This window comes from Pyrgilauda ruficollis, unplaced genomic scaffold (genome assembly GCF_017590135.1).
Source record: "Pyrgilauda ruficollis isolate IOZ18807 unplaced genomic scaffold, ASM1759013v1 scaffold6, whole genome shotgun sequence".
Lineage (NCBI taxonomy): Eukaryota > Metazoa > Chordata > Aves > Passeriformes > Passeridae > Pyrgilauda > Pyrgilauda ruficollis.
In genome coordinates, this window is record NW_024527710.1 from 3956520 (window position 1) to 3969077 (window position 12558).

Sequence of the window (12558 nt, forward strand, 5' to 3'; positions counted from 1 at the left end):
AGAAGCAAATAGAATGGGCAATTTCCTACTTCCTCTCATTTGAACAAACACAGGTTTTTCTTCCAGGGCCATACATGTGTTCTGCAGAATTTGATTAGCCAAAAATCAAATAGGTAGGTCATTTAGATTGTGTACATGAAAAAAAATCTGAAGTACTGTATTCTAGATAGAAACATACCTACAGGATTTACTGGGAGCAGCAACTCATACCTCTTCATACTTCTTAGAGTACAGGCACCACAGAACAAGTTCAGCATGAGCTACTTGAAATCAGAGTTTACTATGCAAACACACTTTCCACCCATTAAAAAAATAGATTAGAGGAAGATATAAACATCTTATTTATTAAATCAAATAGAAATGCAAAATATATTTCACATGCCTTACATGGAAAAGAGATGAACTTCCAAGACTTTAAAGCAAAACTGTGTCAGTTGACACGCAGGAAACAGGAACATTATAAACAGTCACAAAGAGGAGGAAGGACTGGGGGGAGGTGACAAAGGGGTGCTGGGAAGTTCCTCCCCACTCTGAGAAAGATCTCCTAAAAACAAGAATGGAGTTTATGCTACGCAAGCATTAGAAGTATGTTAATTTTAACATACACTTATTTTGGAGGAAATTGTCTAAAGACGTACAGTTGGCTACTAACTAGTCAAAACAGTGGTCTAAGTTACGTATACCATACTCATTAAGTGGACATGGGTTTTTGAGTATACCATAGTCATATGAATTAGACAGGGGTTTATTTTTTGAACATCAGTAGGGCCAGCAGGAGAATCAGAAACACCAAAAACACCTTTTAAAAACTAATCAATACACAGCCACGTTCTGTGCGACTCTGCTATTAAAAAAGGAAAAAAAAGATTAAAAATATAACTATTTCTCTAAATATTTTAATCATTTTGTCATCTTCCAACTCTTCCTCCCTCCTACACACAATTTCTTGGAAACTGAAATGACACTCAACAGCAAATACAAAGCATACACCAATAGTATAGTCCACAGTTTTTCTAAAGAGTCAATAGTCCAGCAATTTTAAAGTGATCTATGTGCAAAAAATAAACAAATGAAAGTTTCTTAAAAAAAGAAAAGTCCGCTGCAGCCTTAACTTCTACTTTAAAAAAAAGAATCTGAGGATTTGCACTAAGTTTCCCAGTGGAGAACAGATCAGTAACTCCAAGTACTCTGCCTAACCTGTGACTTGGTGTCGCAAAACTGTCAACATCCCAAGTTTACTACCTGCTGGCAAGTGGAAAACAGACTGTATCCCCATGAGAAACAGGAAAACCACTATTCATAAACTGGTCTTCTGAGATACATAAACATGTGGTGCAGGTATGTATTCAGAGACTGCTACCTACAGCTGAGAACAGTCCTCCCAGCATGACTAACAGTAAATTATTAACAATAAAATATGCAAGACTTCTAAGAGCAGTATTTGAAATGTTCCTGCCTGCTCGATGCCTCTAGGCCTAAACTGTCCGCTCGTTAATAGTGGTGTAAGTCAGGGCAGCTCTGGTGAAGTTACAGTAGAAATCACTGTGCATGAGGATTTCTGTGTGAGAACAGTCCCTTGAACTGCAGACTAGTTCAGTCCTGACCACACTACAATAGGGAATTGTGTTTAAACCATGAGTAATCATGCAATCATCTCCCAGCATAGTACTTCTTTTCTGCACACATGGAATGTAAATGACTGAGATTTACAACTGATGATTTTGCAGATTTAATGGATTATATTTCTCTAATGGTTCTGGCAATGCAAACTCAGTTAAAAAAACACCACCAAAAAGGGAAAGAAAAAAAAAATCCAACAAAAACCAAACCCAAGCTCACTGCTGTCTGCTTTTTTCTTTATTGGATGACTTATCTGGCACACAGTTAGGATTTCTAACAGTGAGTAAGTCTTCAAAGACATCAGATTAGTTGGGCTGGGGCATGGTAAAGTCCAGGTGTGGAAGACACCACAACAGATGATAAAGCTTCATTATGGTTGAATGAAAAAGCAGATCTTATGTCTGTTATTGGTCTAGTAAATGGAGATGACGCCCCACATCCTAAGCAAGGGCGGTGAAAAAGAACAATCACCAACTCATAAAACGCCTGGAGTTTTCCAGATAAAAACTCAGAAGAGCAAAACATGAGCAGTAAAGTCACTTGGTGTTTAATGGCTTTCAAAGTCACCTTCCGAAAGAGCTCAAACATCAAAACTATCTCCAACTTGAAAGCCACGTGGCAATATTCTCCCTTTTGCCACCCACTGCTGCAGGAGACAGAGGAGCGTTGTGGAGGCTGAGGGGGAGACCAGCTGTAGGAAGGTGACTGGTCTTTGCCAGGGTGAAGGACTAGCACACCAGACCACAGAAGGAATCTCACCCAAAAACATGAGGCCTTACAGAGAATGAAGGCAAACACACTCGGCCTGATGCGAAACACTGAAGTACTGCAGTGTCCAGAGAAGGGCAGTGGGGCTGGTGAAGGGTCTGGAACACAAGTCCTGCTAGGACTGACTGAGGGAGCTGGGGCTGTTGAGCCTGGAGAAAATGAGGCTCAGGAGGGACCCTTATCACTCCCTACAACTACCTGAAAGGATGGTGTACTGAGGTGGAGGTCAGTCTTTTCTCCTAGGTAACAAGCAATAGCACAAAAAGACAAGTTGTGCTAGGATAGATGATTAGGAGAAATTTTTTCACTGAAAGAGTGGTCGAACATTGGAATAGGCTGCCCAGGGAAGTGGTGGAATCACCATCCCCAGAGGCATTCAACAAAAGCGCAGACATGGTGATTAGGGACATGGAGGACCTGGCAGTGTTAGGTTAATGGTTGGACTCGATGATCTTACAAGTCTTTGCCAGCCTAAATTATTCTATGAAACCACATACCTTAATGCAGGAAAATGGAGATTCTGGTGCAGCTCAAATCACAGCCAAACTGGTTTTATTTGCCAAGGATAGCTAAACACTAACAACACAATTCAACCTATGTTTCAAGTGCTGTTAGGCCCATACCACATACAACATTTAGCCTTGGTTTGTCTCCCCATAATGCACTAAAGTAAAACCAGACCTTAAGGAATAACTTGCATAGTAAGAAAAGGTCATCAATTTAATCATTTACTTTAAGCAGGCAAGCAAATTTGTAAACATTCAAAAGCGGCAGCATCCAAGTTACAAACAATTTTAAGGAAAAAAGAATTGAGATTATTAAGGTTCTTTATCCTCTCAAAAATTTTGGAAATGAACTTTTAAAACACTGCAAACATGGAACACTCAGTTGCACTTCTAATCCTGCTAGTAATTCTGCCTTCCAAGGAATTCTGCTTTCTAAAACACATGATCTCACAGTTGCCATACTTTTTATCTTTTGCCATTTGGAAGTCAGCTACCAGAGCATTACACGTCAGTCTAAATGCCATTAGCAAAGGGAATGCCCGTGTCTTGATTCAACACCTCTTTAACTTCTGAGGGTAAAGTGTCAAAGAGGTGATCTTCCACTACGAGCCCACTTTTCCTGAGAAGCTGACACTGCCCCAGTGTAGCTGGCAGACGGTCCAAGCAGTTTCCCTTCAGTTCCAGGTAAGTCAGCTGCAACAGCTGACTTACTTTATCTGGGATTGAGGTAATACAGTTTTGTCCCAGACTCAAAGTCCTCAATTTAACACATTTAAACAACTGTTTTGGCAAAACGTCGACTTTGTTTCCTGTGATGTGAAAATGCTGAAGATTTTGAAGCAAACCTATTTCCACTGGAATCACCGCAATTGAGTTGTAGCTTACATCCAAACACCGCAGTTTCTGTAAGCTGAACACTGCGGCAGGTAAGGTTTCAAGTTTGTTATTGGAGAGATAAAGAGACTCCAAATTCTTTATGTGAGTAATGGATGAAGGAATGCTGACTATTTTATTGTGCCACAGCTTTAAACAAGTCAATCTTTTTAAATGCTGGAAACTGATAATTTCTTCAATTGTGCGTATGCTATTTGACTTTAAATCCAGTTCCTGTAAGTTAGAGAGACTGAAGATGGCATGGGGAATTCTCTCCAGTTCACAGTTCTGCAGTTCCAACTCTGCAACATTTGTCATTTTCTTAAGGCTATTGAGTACCACAAGCTTAGTGCCATCATTATGAATGACTAGTTTTGTCAGATGTGGTGCTACATCTGTGATATTGGGGGGAATTTTGGTCAAATTGCTCTTCACGTGGAGAATTTTAAGGTGTCTCAACTCTCTAAGAGATTCAAGCCCTATCATTTTATTATTTTCAGAGTTCAAGTTGCCTATCAAATACAATTCACGGAGGGTTTTGAGCAAATACACCCACGCAGGAATTTCTGCAACATCTGTGAATTTCACATGAAGGCATCTCAAGTGGTCCCGGAGGAAGCTGAAGGCAGTCTGCTCGACCTTCGCAGGGCAGTGGTACAGATGAAGCTCCTGAAGATTTGTCATCTGGGAAATTTTGGCTGTAATTTTCGCTTCAGGAATCAGCTCCAGTTTTAACACATCCAGATCTGTCAGATCAAACACTGCATCAGGGACTCCTGACAGCATGAAGAGATGCAACTCCTGCTTGTCCTGGGCGTTGCGGGAGACGTGCTGCCGAAGCTTTTCGTAAGTCCATTCATGGTTTAAACTAATCCCACGCAGCTTGTTCTCGCTTACCTCTGACAAAAAGACACCAAATCGCTTCGAATACAGCTGGTCATACTGATCTACCATGTGCAAGAGAAAAGCAAAATCATTTTTGACATCTGGGATATCGCTGAAGCTACTCTCTTCTCTGACCTTTTCAAAAGAGTATTCTTTTAAAGGAATCCGGAACAGCCAGAAAAGCGTGTAGAGGCAGATAAAACCATAGACACAGATGAGGGAAATATAGCTGATAAGCAGCTTCTTCAGCATATAAGCCATATTGTGTGTACATTCAAACTGTGTGTAGCCGATCAGGTGTTCCACTTTTGGGTTACAGATGTGTTCAAAACTGATGGTGTTGACAAAGTTTGCAGTATAGCAGAGAATAAATATGAACTTGACAGTCTTGATGACAGTCTGGCCAACATAGAGCTTGTAAATCAGATCGCTGTCTTCCACGTGAGCCCGGAACTTACGGACTTTCTCGAACAGCGCCTTGGCTTGTTCTCCATCTTTCTTATCTAAAATCGTGACACTGGGAATCTCGATCATCGGCTTGTCAGCTGAAAATTTGAAGCCAGATTTGGTTATCATGGGAGTGCTAGCACTTGGGCTTCCTTCATCACTGCTAGTGGAAACATACTTGGGCAGAGACTGGGCACCAGTTAACCTCTGTTTGTTCTCCTCAGAGTCTTCACATGCTGTTTCAGACAATGCTTTTGTAGTCCAAGGAGACTCAAAGCACTTCCCCAGTATAGACACAAAATGCTCAATTTTTGAGCAAGTCTTGGGATACTTGAACCAAAAATTACTGCTGACTATTAAAATGATAGTATGGATGAGAACAAGATAGGGAAAATACTTTGAGTACCAAGGAAGAGCCAAATGATAGCACATCTGGTTAATAAATACGTACTGCTGAAAATCCAAATTTGTTTTACGGCCTGAGGAATCTTTCTGCTCCTTCTTCAGCTCCTGGTCTGATTCAGTGGGTTGATACTGAGAAGAGGTAACTCTGCTCAGAAGAATGTCAGGTGTTACAGTAGGGGTAAAGGAAACAGTTCTCATTGATGCTTCTTCTTGACCAGTGGTTGTTTCAACAGTGGTGAAGTCAGCCTTCCCTGCTGTATCAGGCTGCACTCTTGAATTTACAGTAGACTGCAGAACTGGCAAGCAGACCACCTGGTCTTTTGTCAGCTGCATGGTTCCAGCAAAAATGGCAACCATTAACATAACAACAGCGAGATAATCCATAAATACATCCCACCATGGTTTCAAGATACGGTAAGTTGGCTGGATGTCACTGAGCGATGCAACTTCTGCAAGGGTAAACATTCCTACAAGAGAACAAAGACAAAATCATTGTTGTTGACTGGGGACATTAATTTTACCATTTAAAAACAATCCCAGCATGACATACACAACCTCAGAAGGTTTCCCTTTTTCTTATGTTTTGTTGCCTGTCACATATTGTCCATCATTCCACTTAACAGTTTTTCCAAAGGATATGACCAAAACAATGAAGTATTTTAGCAAAACAAAAGACTTCTCACTTCAGACTACATTGTGTTTACATATCTTTGCCACATCACAGCACTGAAGCCTGCTCTGTGCAAGTGAAGTATCTCAAAGGTATAATACTGTAGCTGATATGTATTAATAAAAGGAGGAGCAACTAGACTAGAGAGCACCAATCTGTAAAATAATTGCTTGAGTCTGAGCACAAAAAATCCAGTAGTAAGAGTATTTTGGAGTACCTTGCATTTAAACAAAACAGCATTTTTCTAAATACTTTGCACTCCGCTCATGACTTGGACAGCACATTTTAGGTCTTGTTACGTCATCAGCAGGGTCTAATTTCTTTTCATCTAGCACAACACAGTATCTTCTGCTCCTTCCCACTGAGCATCCACACATCTTATCAGATCGATTTGCTCCTTTTCCTTTTAAGTATCATTCCAGCACGAGTGAAAGCCTTGCAGCCACTATGTGAACATTTGGCACAATCCCTTTTAATATACTTGGATGTTTTAAAGTAAAAAACAGTTGGATGGGGACTTGAGCAACCTAATCTAGTGAGTGGCATTCCTGCCCATGGCAGGAGTGTTGGAACTAGATGCTATTTATAGCAAACCATTTATTCTATGATTGGACCAAATACTGGTACTGTATACATTTTTCTCCGCAACTGATTTAACCCAGCTAACCAAGAACAAACCCCACAACTCTTTCTTAATATAACAGGGGAAACATTTTTTCAGGTATTATCACATCCTAGTGATCACAGGAAGCCAGTTAGTATAGGTAGGACACGAGCTGACTGCAAGGCTTTCACTCGGTCTTAAACATATGCACGTGAGAAAAAGCAGCAAACTGACCACAGGAGAATCCAAACCTCTCTGCAGCTTTAAATAACTTGCTTTGCTTTTTGTTTTGACAAAATATGGAGGAATCAACTTATCAGCTTAAAAAAAAAATAAGCTTCCTGCACAAGCAGGATGTGGTAAAATCACCATTTTGACTGCTGAATGTGTGACTCAAATTTGCCATTTCTAAAGAAAAATATCTAGCTTGTGTGCACACACACAGCTGGGAAGGAGATAGTATGTACACTATCCCACAGAGTCTGTCTCCCTTGTGCTTGGGATAAGAACGGCTCAGCAGAGCCCAAGGAGATCAAAGCAGGCAGTAACAAGATGCATTAGATTTATTATTTTTAACTTGTAGCATAACAATTCATACAGACCTGCACCTTACGCATCATAAAGGACAGTGTCAGAAGCAACATATATACAGCGTGATAATTTAATTATTTCTGGATAACAGACATTTCTACACACAGCATTCAAATACCAGCAATTGCCTATATGGTAAAAGTCATGCACTAGCACCCCTCCTTCCCCACACCAGTACAAGCAGCTCCCACATCTCGGTCTGTGGGAAAGGCCAGCACTTGTCTTTACTACCACAGAGCTCACGATCAAAGTGTCTCCTGCAACACAGGGAGATAGATACCCAGCCCCTGCACTCCCACACTCCTCCCAAAACTTCTACCAGTCTTGCATACCAAACCTGCGATCTGGTTGAGGCAGAGGGGAAAGGACTTTATCTCACTGCAGCACTCATCTTGGTGCTCTTGGCACAGCTGCCAAAACTTAAAAGTTAGGGCTGAGTTTCTCAGGGAACCAGCAGAAGGATCTTCCAGCTCTCACTTTCTTTATTTTCCAGTGGACAAATGAATGTCAAATACTCCTCCCTCATTAGAAGTTTTTGAGGTCTTGCAGTCCTCCCAGCTCCACGAGGACCTCGTTCCTGAGCCTGCCCCCAGACACCTGCCCAGGGCTGCAGCTGCTGCAGCAGGCGCTGAAGGACACTGACCAGTAACACACCCCAGCTATCGAAGCCTCGCAGTGCCTTACTTGGAAGTGAGCTACCAACTCCCATCTTTAATGCCTCCAGTGCTTTACCTACACTGAGTCACAGCATGACTGCTTGCCCTGGAATTGCTACCTTTGACATTTAAACAATAACATGAACAGCACTGCCCATTTGTGCTAATGTGAACAGATGGATATGAAAGGACCCTCCTAACTCCGAGGGCCCAACCTGCCCAGAACAGGAGAACCACAAAACAACAGCAGAGGTGATTTTTTCCCCCGAATGGATTTTTTTTTCTTTCTAGGAAGCTCTCTAGAAGGCATACTCTCCATCTCCACGCTCTGCCAGGCACGGGGCAGGAGAGCAGGATGGGAAGCAGGAACGAGCTCACTGCTGGAGCAAACAGGGGTAGCTGCTACTGCCTCTTCCTCTGGGGCTAGCCTCTCTCTCAACTTTGCACTGGCTAATTACATGGGAAGTTACTTCACTGCGGTTTGGGGCACAGCCTCCAGAATTCCTTTCACAGAAAGAAGGTGATTTTTTTGCTCCTGCCATGAGAACACGTGGATAAAGCATGGAAACCCAGGCACTGCAGACATGACTGCTCTAAACAACAAAAATAATGGAAAAGAAAGGACGGAGCACAAAGTGGTTCCAGCTGAAGACTTAAAACAACAATAAAAGCAAAAGTTAACAATCACCTCTACCAGACCTCTGTCTTGCACACACAAAATCATTCCCAAAAAGGTTAGGAGACCCAACAGAGCCTGAGTAATCCTCTTTGTGAGGCTGTCGGCAGCATGGTGTAATAGGAGCTTTACACCAAGAAGTACCACATTCAGTGTTCTGAACACATCTTTTCTTTCAAGTTACTGATACTCAGAGAAGAGCTCCTGTTTTGGCAGATTAGAGTTATAAAAGACAAAAAACTCCTCTGTGGCATTACTAACACTGTCTCATAAAAGACAGACCTTTTTCTAGCTAGCAAAAATCAGTTCCAAGAGCTGAAAACAGATTTTCCTCCTTACATGTCCAAAATGTTTCATGTTCTGAGTCTTAAAAACCAAAATGAAAAACTATAAACCTACACACAGTATAAGATACATTCTGACAGCCGGCAAATAAATTTTATATTTTCTCTCTTAAATCCATCATAACATGTATTGGTGCTTGATTTTACTAAACTAATAACCATAGAAGTTAACTTTTATTATATTTCTGCACACACACAGAAATCAAACAATTAAGAGGCACTCAGAACAACAGGTCTGTACAGTATTGTAACGGGTTTGGATTTTCTTTATTCCATTTGAATTTAAACTATTCAAAGCTTTTGAAACCTACTGTCTGGAATATTCCTTAGAGTAAGTGGAGAGTATTTTCACTGCTAATTTTCAACTCCTTTTAAGAGTGACAAAGTGGGCTCTGCGTTTTATTGTACGTTACAGCGATAACACTGTAAGGAAGTAAGAAAAAAGGAAAGAAAAAAGAAAGATACAAATGCCAGTCAGTGTCTGGCAGGCAGAGCCTGCAACACCCTGCCACAGGTGGTCTCCCCTCAAAACCAGTCATGGCATGCTCTACTCACAGGCCCAATGCAGGAAACATCTGTGAGCAGATGGGTCAAACTGAAGAACAAAGTCCTGTACAGCTGAAAGGTTAAAATACCTGAATTCTCATGGTGAAAACATGCACTTCTTTCAGCCCTTTTCAGGCTTACAAGGCACCAAACAGACCTCGAGGGTCAGCAGAACATGGGGCTTTGACATACCCAAGATCAAAAGAAATCTCACTAGGAAAGTGAGGTTCTTGAAGAGAAATTTTCTCATTCCCAATATGCAATGTCAGGACAGACTCCTTTTTGAAATAGCACATTTTTGTTTAGTTTTAATAAACATAGATTTTAATTCAAAGATATTGCAATATGATCCTTAAAGCCGCACAGCTACATAAAGGCTTTAATTTTAGCAAATAACTTTTTTCCTCCCAAACCCTGTCTCCAGTTCTGTAACATGGATGACATTCTAGATAGTATCAACTTCTTTTAGTTCCATCTATCACTTCTAGCTATCTACTGGGCACATTCTTTCTCCTAAAACAAACAAAAATTTTTTAGCCTAAATATATGCAACTGTTCTAAGCACAGCTATTTCTTGCTGCCTTTTAAGATTTTAGGTGGAAAAACTTGAAGTTCTGAAAGTAGCGCAGTAGTGTGATTTGGACCTCTAGAATTAAACCTTGGTTTATTTTGCAGTTATACAAGTTACAGTAAAACTGGAATATAAAGAGAAAAAAATTAACAATGACAATAGCATTGTCATAGGTCCACATTAAATCAGCAAGGGTAGCAACTAATTTAATAAATCATTCTTCTTAACAAATTTTAATAATTTCATTAGTCTTAAACAAAAGCTGTAATAGAAAGAGGTCAGAATGTGATTAGCCTGGTGAATTTCTGACACATTTCAGACTATAAATGCTGAAATATAAAATGGACATATTTGGGATATTGCCTACAAAACTGCTCTAGCTTAAATACAGAAGTTAGCAGAAAAGGAAGCAGCAGATTGGTATGTCACTAATGTTTATTTACATCCTACTTCTTCCTGTACTTACAGATAACAACTGTCTGTCCTGTAACTCACTGGCCCTCCTGTCTTAAAAGCATATTTAAAGTTAAAGCAAATTCAAAGTCAGAACAAACAAATAAAAGGAGAATTGTAGCACATGATACACTCATTTACTCTCAGGTTCCCAAGACTCCAAACAAGTCCACTTTGTTTCAGGAAACAAAAAGATTCTTGAATCCGCCTTGTTACTGCATCTGGTAAAGAATTTCCTAAAAAACCTCAACATTTCTAGCTAAAAAGTGCTACCATGAGCAAAATTGTTTTATCCCTTCCCACAGGAAATTAAGGAGAAGAAAAGTTTTCCCATAACTAAAAGGCTTTGCTAGCTTGTTTTTGATCAAGTGACCATAAGTTTAAATTTATTTCACTGTATATTTTGTTGTCTCCTTCCACCAACCATTTCTACTTCCGCAATATCCTACAAAAGCAGACTATTAGACCATAATGTGGTAAGAACAGAATACAAGATTCCTGTTAGCCAGGACCCTGCCAGTATCAATTGTTCCACGGACAATCTGCAAAGGTCAAAAAGATGGCACTATCCTTGTTTCCCCCTCTTCTTTTCCACAGAACCAAGTATAGGGAGCCCCAAGACCCTTGTGAAATAATGCACAAAGCCATACAGGAAGGTCTAAAAACCAGGTTAGGCATTCTGAGCATACGGACACATCCATACCTGCATTGCTTATTCAGTTTGAGATGAGCAGTCTAAAACAAACTGAAGGTTTAACTACCAGCAGGCTTTGTGATCGAGTAATAGAGGGAAAGTGCCCTGCTGAACTAGGTGGGAATATTACAACTATCCCTAGCCTGGTTTGCAGCTCCTAATAGGTTGTCTAAAAGGACTTGGCTCTCTGCTGCTTTATTTCACAAGGGATTATTGTGCTTTACTCTACCTGAACCCACTCAAGCTACAAAATGAGCTGAAGGTACAACTGTATTACAGCTCCTCCTCTCAACCGTCCAGCAAACGAACCCCCAAAACTCAGCTAAGCATGGATTTGTGCACCGAGTGTCTCTATTGCCTGAAAAGTCCAGGAAACATTTCACAGGAAACACAACATGGGTGTTTTTGTAGTATCTCTCAACTATAGGAAATGTTTTGGTGCTACTTCAGCGATGGAAGGGATTGCAGAACATGAACACCAGGATGGGGCTTATGTTATCACATACTTCCTGATCAGTGCTTTATTCTCTGGAAAATCAAAACCAGATTTAATATTAAAAACTGCACAGAAAAAGATTTCCATTATTTCTTTCCACCCAATCAGAACAACAAGAATTCCCACTTACTGTTTCTTCCCCAAAATACCTAACAGCAACCAAATCTACCCATTTGAAATTAATCTGCAAGATCTAGTTTTCTATGGCTACCCTGTAATGGATGATGACTGGATAAGGAAAAGCAATGAACACAAAGCTGAAAGGATATTTCCTATAGAGAAAAACATTTCAGCTAAGGAACAAGAGTTCTACAATAGCTTTTAATTAAATAATAACTCATACACTCACTGTCTGAGAAACAAAAGCAACCAAACAAAATCCCCCACATCTAACCCATCTCCCCAGCTCCCTCATCCCCCTGCCCAAACTGCACAGCTACAATTTTGGACTTTCTCTTAAAATGGATATATAATGGCTCTCTCTACATATGTCTATATATTTATATATATAATACATACAATCTCTGGTACATTCTCCAGTTAAGGAAGCATCATCTTTATGAACAACATGAACCTCACTGACAGTAACTTGCAAAACAAAAAATTACCAAAATCTTATTTCTCTTAGACTGCATAAAGAAATATTAGGCTTCAGTAAGTTGGAGACAAAAATAAAATTCTTTACATAATCAATGTCAAATTAGTACCATTTACAAAAATTGAATCTATAAAAACCACTTTTTTCTTTTTTTA

The 12558-nt window shown here is 40.2% G+C and overlaps 1 protein-coding gene across 7 annotated transcripts in view; it reads right to left on the reverse strand.

Annotated features, from left to right (window-relative positions):
• Nucleotides 1-317: 317 nt before the first annotated feature.
• LRRC8D (leucine rich repeat containing 8 VRAC subunit D) overlaps nucleotides 318-12558 on the reverse strand; it is a 52105-nt gene continuing 39864 nt past the window's right edge. For all 7 annotated transcript variants that reach the window (XM_041483315.1, XM_041483310.1, XM_041483312.1 and 4 more), the window contains one exon: nucleotides 318-5971. In XM_041483315.1, coding sequence (XP_041339249.1) covers nucleotides 3408-5969 — 2562 coding nt within the window. In that variant the 5' untranslated portion in view covers nucleotides 5970-5971 and the 3' untranslated portion in view covers nucleotides 318-3407. The remainder of the gene's footprint in view (nucleotides 5972-12558) is intronic.